At 31.2% G+C, this 13147-nt stretch overlaps 1 protein-coding gene across 14 annotated transcripts in view; it reads left to right on the forward strand.

Moving 5' to 3' along the window:
- The window catches only part of LOC129962641 (disks large 1 tumor suppressor protein-like), a 402450-nt gene that overhangs the window by 306700 nt on the left and 82603 nt on the right, over window positions 1-13147 (forward strand). For all 14 annotated transcript variants that reach the window (XM_056076505.1, XM_056076514.1, XM_056076510.1 and 11 more), the window contains 3 exons: window positions 1963-2065; window positions 8627-8827; window positions 10376-10547. In XM_056076505.1, coding sequence (XP_055932480.1) covers window positions 1963-2065; window positions 8627-8827; window positions 10376-10547 — 476 coding nt within the window. The remainder of the gene's footprint in view (window positions 1-1962; window positions 2066-8626; window positions 8828-10375; window positions 10548-13147) is intronic.

Consider the following 13147-nt stretch of genomic DNA (forward strand, 5'->3'; position numbering starts at 1 on the left):
AACAGAAAAAAATTTCAACGTATCTTTTCTTACATATTTTCATTTTTTCTTTGTTACAATACACATTTTATATTTTAAAAAATGCATCTTCAAATTTGCTTACATTAAGTAGAAAATTCAGGCTGAATATTTTTTTTAACATTTACTGGTGCTCAAGTGAAAAAAAATTAGTGTAAATGATTACTGAGTGACAATTATTTTAGCATTGTTAAACCAAATAATTTGATTTTAAAAGAGCCATGTACAACAAAATCGAGAACTAAATATAAAAGTTTTTTTCTCTTATTCAGAAAATAAAAATTCCAGCGAATATTGTATAAAATTTCTAGAGTAACTAGAATGGAAAAAAGAATTTGGAGTTTAAAAGAAGCCCTCAAACTCATTATTAAAACAAATTCTTTTTTTTATTTAGTATTATGCATTATAGATTAGTTTTTATTATTGTAAAGTACTCAAGGATGAATTACAGGTAGCAAAAAAAGTACACCCATGCTATCAATTCTGAATGCTAGACAGTATGTGAATATCTTCGTATTGTAAGATTAAATCCTTTATGAAAAAAGTTTAAATCAAAATTTGAATTCGTATCAACACATTTTTAGCGTGTGGTTTCTGTCAGATATTTTTATCTCAAAATTTTCTAGCCACTTTATAGAAGTTATCATTCAAAATTTACCAAGTTCAGAAGAATCCTAAATCCCATTTGGGCACGTATGTAACTGGGCAAAACGAAGTGGATGAATAATTTATTTAAAAGCTTACATTGAAGCGAATCCTTCTCACATCAAAGTATATCAATTTAATAAGAAAGTCCATTAATCTGGTCCTTCTTACCAGATAGTCTGCTTACTACGAGCCCACTCCCATGGGTACACCTCCGAAACGATATGAGGAGCTTCCAGTATTGTAGTTGATTTTCGCCGCTCTGGTAGGGTCCAAAAATGTTTGAAGTCGACTACTTCCTATCGATGACAGGACGTGCTTCCTACAGAAAGGGTTGTACCGTGGCCGGCGCTGACCCTTAGAATACAATCTTAGTTCTCAGCAACGCTGTCGCGGTGGTCCGGTCATTCAAATTTAATTTGAAAGCCTTTAATTAGGCCATGCGGAGTAGCCTGTGTGGTTATCATGAGGTCAAAGACAGAATATGCTAATTTCTTATCGTTATACAAAGATAATTTCCTACTGTTATTAAATGTTTATTATTCTCACTTGGCAAAAATCGGTTATTCCTACTAATGTAAGTCTTGTATGCGTACAAGATGCAGGTCTATCTATAAACTCCACTTTCGGTTCTATTTAAACTGGATATATTTTCTCTTTCCTGAATACTAGCAGTGTTATGCTCTTAATGAGACTTGGAAAATTTTATATATCAAAATTAAATTCAATTTCATTCATCTCTTGATGAAAATAAAATACAATACAATACAAAATAATTTGAATTCACCTTATATTTTCAATAATCAAACAATTATCAAACTGAAGAACTTACGGATTAATGAAAACGAGGTATTAATTAAAAATAATTTTTTTAATGCTTTTCAGTACCAAAGTTTATGTTTTATATATATATATATATATATATATATATATATATATATATATATATATATATATATATATATATATATATATATATAATATACCGAATTATACAGAATTATTATACCAAATTTTACTTTATATGATAAATATTGCAAAATATAATTCAAAATTCTATTGCTTACAGCGTAAAAAGGTTGCTACAATCCACAAGCAATGACTTGCTTTCACCTTTAACTCTCCCACTCGTCTTTGTCAACTATTCAACCATTCAATTTTTACACGATTCTTCCCAATACTATTTAATAGCAATTTAATATATTAATATTATACTGCTCCATTGTGCCTTTACAGAGAGAATTACATTAAAATGTGAATTAAGAGAACAGAGTACATTTCGTTATTGTATCTTTACAGAGTGAATGATATAATCGTGAAAGTAAACGATACCAACGTTGTGGATGTTCCTCACTGCGTAGCGGTAGATGCCCTAAAGAGAGCAGGCAACACCGTCAGACTGGTGAGTTTGCCATTTCCTTGCACGTTTTTCCTTTCTTTTGATTTTAAGGGCTTTCTTAATAAATATTATCAGGCGAGGCCAATTGTCAACTATGATGAAACTTGATTGCCATTTTTAGTCTTTCATTTTTGAAAACCAATCAAATATAAATGTGAAATTTCGCGTTTTCTTTTAATCTTTCGTGATATTTTCATATCTGTTACACGTATTTAAGCCAAGCCTTTTCCATCATTTTCATGCGATTTTTTATTGTATAAACAATAAAAGAAATGTTGCAATGAATGTGTCTCTATTCGTTGTTCATCTATTGAACTTTATAAAAACGCCACTGAAAGATTATTTTTACCCTAATTTATGTGTTTGGGTTTCTTTTCAACTTAGAAAATACAACAAAATTGTTTGATTCTAATTCAATATATTTGTTAAATCAAATTTAAAATTTCAAAAAAATTCATGCTATGTTTTTATTTCACTATATATTGAAATATCATGTTAAATCATTTAAAAATAAGATAAAACATTCTAAACGTAAAGATTATTCTAGGTTTATTGGACGAGACGCATAGCATCTTATAAAAATTAAATTTATAAAATTAATATTACTGTTCAGTTTTAAAATTTTTAGTTAGTACAAAATTTTAGTACCAAAATCTTGCAAAACACGTAACTGGCTTTGAATCTTATAAAAGATCAAAAATTGACGAGATATCTTCAATCTATCCTTTTTTTTCTTTTTAAATTTAACCCCTTATTATAATGACAATCTAATATAATTTTGCTGTTTTTCTGACATCTTTCTGGGGGGTTTTCTTTCTTGTAAACGGAGTATACGCAGAAAATTTATTGATTGTTTTGATATAGATTCCTTATAATTTCGAAAAATCCTAAATTAGATACCTCTTTAATAATGAAAAATCATTTTTGGAAAAACATCTGTGTGTTTGTACACCATGATTCAATAACACATCCAAACGATTAGAGGAATTTCGGAATATGATCTACACCCTGCAACGTTGTAAATTTTCATCAAATATTGGACCAAGTCCGGTAAGAGGCAGTTTTTCTCAACCCAAAACGAATTCCCGAAATTTGAGCTAACAATTTAAAAAAAAAAAAAGCCTGAAATTACTGCCTTTAAGAACCAAAACTCTGGATTAAAATTTGAAGAAGCAATAAATAACATTTCATTTATTGCTACATAAATAAAATATTGTTGAATATAAAAATGTAGAAATATTGTTTCTATATCCTTTAATCAAAATATTTTTTTAATCATAGAATCTCGAAGAAAACAATAAAGCAATAAGATTTACTATTCGTGAATGCCAAGATATTCAAAGATAATTGGAAAATGTATAAAAATTGTTCATTTTTATAATATACTCTAAAGTCATTGTTAAATAATAGTAAAATTATGAAATTAGAAAGCTAAAATGTGTCGTTTGAAAAAATCATTTTGGGTACATTCAAGGAATATTTACTCAATCCAATCAAGAACATTGCTTAACATGTAATCATAATAATTTTTGATTACACACTCTAAGTGACATGCTTATTTCAAAATACGTAATTCTGAAAAGAAAAGTCTTTTGATATTTTTTTCACCATGTGTCGTATCATTCTCTGATACATAATTAATTCTTTCAAATATGACATTATCTGTGAACCGTGACTAATTGAGCAATGAAGCGTGACTAATGGCTAATCTAATAAAGAAAGCATGCCTCATTTAGCTATGAATGATGTCAGGTAATAACTCAATTCTTTTGAAACTTTCATTTTATGAGGAGTAGCCTCTTTTTTTCCCAAAAGTTATTGGAGGATAGAAAACTTTTTATTTTAACGATTTTTTCTTTTTATTCTTCTCTTTAATAAAGTTTACTAGCAATAAATTTTGAATATTTTTCATTTTCCTTTGTGAGATTTATAACTATAAAAAAAATTAAGTCTTAAAAAGATTAAAATAGTTAAAATAGTCGTAGGTAAACACTTTCTTGTAATGGAAGTTACTTAGCATAATCGGATAGTGTTAACCAAAAGTGTACCCTTAGCAGCGTTATATTAGTATAAAAGGAATTTCGGAATTCGCAGGACATGAAAATTCAATATAGCATACTTAAAAGTATTTGGTTTTTGGGTTTAAATTAAAGGATGCATTTTTGATGTTGCATTTTTAAAGTTGCAATAGATAAAAAATAAATTTTACCTTAGTTAATTAAATTATAGTTTTCATGTAATTATTTTAAATATTTTCTTTTTAAACTTATACATAGTCGACAGGATTCAAAAACTTCATTGTATCTTAGTCTATGTTTACAAGAGTTCAAAATCAATTACATTAAAAATATTAATTTTTTTTTATATTTGAATGAAAAGGATAAGAGAACTAGCTTGATTTTTTAACAGCCAAATTTATAAGTGCATTTTGCTTTTTTTTTATTCTAGCAATATAGATACATTTTTATAACATAATCTTTCTGAAACAAAATGCAGAGTTCAGTTATAATACAAAATAATTTATATAAAGGATTTAAGTGATTCAGAATATGTATTTTATAATAGTAGTATAATTGTTTACTCTATATCTTGTTAATATTAACCAAAAAGAAATTTCCCTTCACAAATTCAGCTTATAAAGGATTTAGCTTTTTGACATATTTTGAAACATTTAACAACAAAAACTTTTGTCTATTATTGACATTTACATTTGTCTGAAAATGTTTGACAGTTTTTGTTGTCCATGCAGTTTTGCCTTTAATTATTAATCAAGGGGTTTTATCACGGGAAAAGTCTTATTTCGTTTGCATTTTTTGCCTCGTTCTTAGTTAACTTATCTATAAAGCACATTTATGCTAAAACACCAATTCAACAGATTTATGTAGATTTTAATTAATCAGCTAATTAAATATGTATGAAAAGTCAAATATTTTGAGTAATTATACAAAATGATTCATATTTTGAGTAATTAAATGTATTCATAAGAATAACTTAATGTTTGCTTTGAAATCTTTCATCGCATTCATTCAAAAGCTCATTTATTTTATGCTTAATGAATTTTAAACAAAGAAACATCTCAAATGATACATTAATTTCTATTAATAAAAATCAAGGATATTGGTTCTTTCTATTAGTTATTTTTTTTAAAAAAAATATCCATCATCATCGCTAGAATTTCTGTTCGTACTTTAAATTTTGCGTGATAATCCAAATGATAAACGGAGGCTAAAATAAATAAAATATGAAACAGTATTTCAGAATTAAAATCCCTTTTCATTCGCATACGAGAGCAGTTTTATTCCAAAAAAATGTGAAATGTATAATTAAAGTATTATTAAACGAGAATATCAATAGATAGAATATAAATATTTAATTTCCTCCTGGATATAATGAATCCACCTGGTAATATTTAACGTTTGTAGAATAAAGATATGAAAATAAAATAATAATTTCAAGACTTCTACAATCGGCAGTAAATTTTCAAATGTTAATTTCCTTGCATATAATTTGAAGAGATGTTTCATTCAAAAAGTGTTCAATTTGAAAATGTTAATTGTCCTTTTCGTTTCTTCTTAGATTAACAGAAATAAAAGGAACAATATTAGAAAAGAAACATTTAACAGATGTATGTTAAGAAATTATTTTAAATGTTTTCGCATTTTTCTTATTTTTTAGAACCAGAATGCAATGCTAATAAATGATAAGATTCAACTTTTGAAACAAAAATTCAAATTTTACACTAATCGAAAAATGAATTTTTTAAAATTATAGTTCGTACTGATGGGTATTCTTTGATAATTCTGCATTCACCTATTTCCGTTTTTAAAGATAATCAAATTCAAAAGATTTTTATTAGAAGATTGTTTGAATTTTAACATTATCATGCATATATAACTTAGATTATATATGCATGATATAACTTAACTTAAGAATTTGTCAATATATTAAGTTATGGACAATTTTAAGCCACAATTTTTATACCAAAAAAATGTTTTAAAGGAATATATATATTTGCATGCTGATATGATAAAGTCGTGTGGTCATGACAGGTATTCAAATTTTAGCTTTTCCAGAAATTTCCATGGCAGGTGAAGTGCACGAAGTAATAATATTCCAATAATTCGAAAAGTTTATGAAAATGAAAGTATTTTACAAAATATTCCATAAGGAAATTATTCCATGAGCTCAAACTTCGACTTCTTTTAAATTTTGCCTACGAGTTTTATCATCAGAATTATTCTTTCTTCTTGACAAACCAATTTATAAATTTGATAAACTATTTTAAATCATGTGAAAAATAATGGGGTTTTTTTCCTAAAATTGTATGGAACCAAATGGATATTGACTTTTCAAAACAGCTGGCATCAAATTGTACCACTTCATCCACTCTTACTGTAAAATACTCACATATTATTGAATATTTTTGAAAATAAATCGAATAAAACTTTTCTTTTATAAAAACGCTCTACTCTTTCAGAAAGTGTCATGTTAAAAGGAGAAAAAAAATATTTCATGCTTTAAAAGAAACGTCAGATGCATATTCAATGTTTGTTCCTTATTTCTATTATCAAATATGTGGGTTGGCTAGATAAGAGAGAAAACAATATCATTCCAATTGATATACACTGAAGATCCAGAAAAGCTGATATAGCAGGTCGTATGCAAATAATGGAAGTGTTCCATCAGTCAGCGTAACCCGATGCCATCGGCAGTGCATATATACGACAACAGGTGTCTGAGGAGGCTATTACATCGATTCTTGCTGTTACAATAGCAGGTTATCAAGATTTAAGTGATTTTCAACAGGGTCTAATTGTCGGCGCACAAGAGTTGGAGTACAGCATGTCCAAAGTAGCGATGAAATTCGGATTTTCGCTCACGGATTTTGGATTTGGATTTTCGCTCAGGGGATTGTACCGCGAATATCATGTTTCCGGTAAAACTTCAAATCTCCGACAGCGGTGCCGCCGGAAAAAGACCTTGACAGAACCGGTAACATCGACGGCTGAAAAGAATCGTTAGACGAGATAGACGTTCAACACTTCCTCATATTGCTAAGGATTTGAATTCAGGCCCATTAACAAGTGTCACCGTCCGCACTATGCAACATACCCTAATTATTATGGGCTTTCGCAGCCGCAGACCATCTCGTGTGCCATTGGTGACTCAGCTTGCACAAAGCTCTGAGTCTTGCCTGAGCTAGCCAACACCGTCATTAGACTCTTAATGACTGGTCTGACAAGTCACGTTTCCAATTGTATCGGGCGGATAGCCGTGTACGGGTGTGGAGAAAACCACATGAATCCATGGATCCCTCATGCCTATAAGGAACTGTTCAAGTTGGTGGAGCTCTGTGATGGTATGGGGCATTGAAATTGGCATTAAAGGGGACTGTAGATACGCCTAGACTCGACCATGACAAGTCAGTGGTACATTCTAATACTTTCTGACCACCTGCATCCTTTCATTTCCTGTGTGCATTCCGACGGACGTGGATCATTCCAACAGGATAATGTGCCATACCACAGGTTTACAGTAGCTACCGAGTGGTTTGAGGAGCACCTTTCTGAATTTCGTTCCCTCTCTAGGCCACCTAATTCCCCTGATATGGACATTATCGAGCATATTTAGGATGTTTTTCAATGTGCTGTCCTTAAGAGATCTTCATCACCTCGCACTCCCATGGCTTTGTGGACTGTCCTGAAATGAATCGTGATGTGAACTTACAGAATTCTTCACAAATTAGTTGAATCCATGCTACGCCGTTTTGCGACATTTTTCCCTGCTCATGAGGGTTCTATATGATATTAGATTGGTGTACCAATCTTTCTGGCACTTCAGTGTCACTTACAGACTAATTTGAAACATTTACTTTCTTTTCGATGTAATCGATCATGTTTTAGTAAAATCGGATTATGCAATAGATCAGTGGTTGAAGAATATAGGCACTGATTTTTTAAACGAACGATATTATGCTGTTGCATATAATTCTTATTGTGTACAACCGACTACCCCCTCCCACCATTGAACGAAGCAATATCGTCAGGATTTGTTCTGGCCAATTGCTATCTTTACCATAACTCATCCATAGAACTGACCGATTCATCAAACTGACATTCTCTTCGAGGAAGTTGGCTCCCAACCACAAAATGGTCAATCACTGACCTTCTTCCTCACCTTCCTGTTAAACAAGGAGCAGGTCATCAATTAAAGAAATCTCATTGAAATTCTCAATATTTTTCTAAATTTTTGTTCCACAATAACAAAAATCCAAACACTTTCAAGCAATTGGTAAAAGCTTTAAAAAAGTTAAACTCGTGTCCTTCAGAGTTTTAAGATTATCTGGTATCATCAATACCGTACTTAAGTCATCATTTTCAACTTTCAAATTCTTTCTTAATTCCGAGACTTCTATGCATTCCTTTAAATGGCGGTAAAAGTCGCGATTCTTCCACAGATGCATTTATTTTCCCGGTATCATATACTGACATTTGTTTCCCAAGTAAAGCACTTAATGGTCTTAATGAAAGTGGTCTTTTTTTAAAAAAATTCTTTTCTCTGCAGTTAGTGAAACGTTTGCGAGGTCCACCAAGAATCATGGAGATCGAGCTAGTGAAAGGAAGCAAGGGCCTAGGTTTCAGCATTGCGGGAGGAGTGGGCAACCAACATGTACCTGGGGACGATGGCATCTACATTACCAAAGTCATGGAGGGAGGGGCCGCCCACGTCGATGGAAGGCTGCAGGTCGGAGACAAGCTCATAGCAGTAAGTGAACATTTCTCTTTTCTAAGGGCTCAAAAACTTTTTATTTTTACTCTTTTTAATGTACCCAGAATTAAATTATATATTGTAGCAGGCTGACAAAAATAATTCAAGCAGAAGCATGAAAAGAAATATTTTGGGGCCAAATGGAATAAATTCTGACATTATTTTAATTTTATGTGAAATTGCTTTTTTTAACAATGTCTTTCTTTTATTATAACGATAAAAAAAGAATAGTTAAATATTACGAAAAGGAGAAACATCGTTTAGTAATCTCGTTATTGCAAACAGTTAATTACAATTTCTTGATTAAAGTCCAAATGTGACGCTATTTACCGGATGATTCAAGAAGTCCGTTAACATTTGAAAATTCAAATTGGCAAGCATGCTTAAAATGATATAAAGTTTTAATGAAACCAAAAAAGTGGCCAACAGGTGTGGCGTTTAATATGATAACAAAAGCAATAATTAGCAAAATAGTTGATTTTTAACAAAGGCTGTTTTTTATAACAAATGCTCACCATGTCGGCCGTCATTCACCAACAATACCTGTAGTCGATGGACAATGTTGTGAACAGCACTGCGCAGCATATCTGTAGGTGTAGTGAGAAATTGTCGTTAGATGCTGTTTTTTATCCTTAATGATGTCGGACGATCGCGATAGACTTGCGACTTAAGGTAACCTCACAACCAATGACCACACAGATTAAGATCTAAGGACCTGGAAGCATGACGGAAGTAGTGGTTCAGCATGCAGTCCTCACCTAACGATGTGCACAACAGATCTTTCACATGTGTAAGCAATATGGGGTGGAGCTCCATCCTGCATAAAGTACATCCTGCAAGTCGTACCTTCCAGGAGGTATTTATCAGCCAAGCTAGGTATGATGTGATTCTGTAACATATCGGCGTACCTCACACCCATCATGCTCGATATTTGAAAAGCAGAACCACGCGTTTTTTCGAAGAAAAAGCATCTTGTTACGACAAATGTGGTCAATCCACCACACAACCTGACTTTCTCATCATACTTGTATAATGAGGTTTCTGCGACAGTTCTAGAATTTTCGGTACCCCGAAGTCTGCAGTTGTGGGAGTTAACAGAGCCTCGGGATGTGAAATGGGCTTCGTCGGTCCACAACACGTTAGACAACCAATCACCGTCTTACCCCATTATTGCCCTTTTTTTTGTTTCAATAAAAACCCATATCATTTCAAGCATGTCTGTGAATTGTTACTTCTCTACCTACATTTTTCCATAAATGATTGTCTTTTCAAATGCTAACGGACTTTTAAACACCTGGTATATTACAATTCAGCTGTTAATTATTAATTTCAACAGCCAGGAAAAAAAAGGTAAGATTTTTAAGCCCAAAGTAGCAGCTGCAATCAATTCATTACAAAATAACATCTATGACCGCTATTTCTAGGAATTAAAATCACAGCATTGGATAGCAATGGGGTTTTATCATTAAAATGTTTTGATTAATATCATGTTCTTGATGCTGTTTCCCGTTATTCCTTACCATAAGAGATCTTTTCTGCTATCAGGTGGGAGATGTGAATTTGGAGCGCGTGACGCACGAGGAAGCAGTGGCGACCCTGAAGGCTACCTCAGACCATGTTGTTCTGACCGTTGCCAAGTCGAGGATTCCGCCAGACTTCTTCGTAAACCATTCGGCTTCCACACCACCTTCCTACGTAGAAGATGCTTCATCACCGAGTATGTTTCTTTATAAAGCCTTATTGTTACATACTAAATTCAATGAAATTGACTGAAGATTTAAAGAAAATAAAAGTGATGTTGGATTTTAAATAATGATTTTGAAAAATATCTGATTTAGTAATTTGATCGAGAATTTTTAATCCATCCTGTTTCCGTGCATCTCAGTCTTTATTTCGAATTCATTGAATCTTATACATGATTACATTAGTTACGGTCGATTTCTTCAACTTTCATTTATTTTGTATCTGAATTTTTCCAGTAAAATCTTTAAATGAATGTCATAAATAAATGTCATAATGTAACAAGTTTCAAAAAAATATATTACTTTTGATAACATATCATACATTAAAAAAATTCTGGTATTTGTATTAAGAAGGCATTTATGAAACTTACCTAACAAGCACTTTTCAAAATGAGAGATTATTTTCTCTTTTAAAAAGCTTTCATCTTTTAAATGTCAAATTTTTCAAACTATTAGCTTTTTATGAAAAACTGCAGTGACGAGAAATGTTATTTGTTAAAGCCTATGTTGTTGTTATTTGTTAAATGTCAATGGGTAAAGTAAGATGGTAAGAGGTAAATTTGCAATTTTTCCAGTTGTTCATCTAACCATCAAACTCGCCAATTTCTCTCAAAGAAAAAATAAAACAATTTTTTATTCATTAAAAATTTGCTGTATTTCATAATAAGGCATTAAAAGCCCTTTCTTCTGTTATTTTGTTAATCAAAATAAAATAATTTATTTCACAAAAATGTATTATTTGGGTATTGAAATCTTTGTACTTTATTATCAACAAAATAAGTCAAGGAAATCTCTGATTTCAAACATAATTTCTACTTGGTGCTAATATCAACTAATATGATTTCTCATTCTTGCCATAACTACAAGAAGAGATGTGATATATTCTGTAAAACATGCTGTGAATAAATAATCGAGTAAGTTTGTCACAATATTATGCAATTGTTAATTCTGAGTTTTTTCAACTTCTAATATTAAGCAAGTTGAATTAAAAATGCATCCATTTTTTTTGTAGGATAATCATCGCCATAATTTCATTTCCATCTTCAATTAATAAAATAAGAAGTAAAACATATCCCTTATTTTAAATGTAAAAATATTAACATATCTGAAAATGGATTGATTGATTGGAAAAGTTTTCAAACAAATCCAAACTGCCTTAACCCTTTATTTAGCAAATTATTTTATTAATTTGTCAAATTTATTCTCGAACCATTAGTTAAGTTTTGGTACAGAATAAACGCAGGAAGAAAAAAACTTTTTTAATTAAAATATTTTAATTAATTAAATTAAAAATAAAAGAATGCTAATGTTATTTTTACTTGACATTTACGACTTTTTATTAAGAAGACCTTCTTCGTGTTCTTTCAAATACTGTTAGAAAAAAGTACCCCCTGTATATAAAGGGTTAAGACTGCTTAATTTCTTACAAATTAAATTGAGATTCTTTTATGTGACAGAAAATTTTATTTGAATCTAAAATCCTAATTGTTTTCTGTTGATATGAGACTGATGATTTATTTTATTGTAGTTTTTTTTGTCACCTAAGTTTTATTTAGATGTAAATTCTACTTGGAAGAACTTTATATTCATAGTTGCTTTTTTTGCTGTTAGAAATATATTATACTTGCCAATCACATCTCCTATTTAAATGATGTTTACATCTAGTAAATAAATATATAACATTTCTTAATTTTTAATGTTATTTCAGGACAAATAATTTTATTTAAATTACCAGTTTGATTTGATTTAAACCCATTTAACTAGAAATGGGAAATTAGAAAATGATAATTATCAGTAATTATAATGCGTGCATTTTTGGTGGTGCATTTACCTTTACTCCAAATGCATCGAGGAACAAATTAATCAAACTAGATAAGACAAATCGTCGAGCCTTCAAAACAATTCCTGCAACTGCTTCAATGAGAGGCACTAGCTTATCAAAGATCGGCTTCATTTGGATTGGGACCGAAATAAACCGACCGACCGGACGCGGCTAATTACACACCTTCGATTACGCAGATGGAAGTGCCTACTGGAATTCTCTCATTTCAATTTCACTTCCTGTCCACCACCACCACCCTGCAAGAGTCTGTTACCGTAACATCACGCAAAGATGAATGGTCCTGGGCCTTCGAAATGAAATTCACTCCATCGTGTAATCTACGCTCCATACTCGATTAATAGTGCGCCCCGTCTCTTCTTAATCAAAGATTAGAAGGACTGATGCTTTTCCCTGGGGACTTTGATGAATACCGCCTTGTTTGGCGGAGACTATCGGTGTTATCCTAACTCGCGGCTGAATTCCTTTTGTGTCCAGAGATACACTGTTAAAGGAAATCAAAGGACGAGGCAGCGATGCATTATAGGTTTAACGGTTTGCCTAGAAGCTGTCTATAAGCTTAATTTTAGTCAGTTCGGGGCGGCAACAGAACATATGTTCCATTACTCTTGTGTCATCTTTAATAAACTTCTCTTTACCCTTTATAGCTCTCTGGTATATATTCTTACCACCTGCAAAAAATTTTTATGAGGACTCAAAAAAGTATTTAAAATTATAAATAGGGTAATCAAATGC

This window comes from Argiope bruennichi, chromosome 3 (assembly GCF_947563725.1).
Source record: "Argiope bruennichi chromosome 3, qqArgBrue1.1, whole genome shotgun sequence".
NCBI classification, from domain to species: domain Eukaryota; kingdom Metazoa; phylum Arthropoda; class Arachnida; order Araneae; family Araneidae; genus Argiope; species Argiope bruennichi.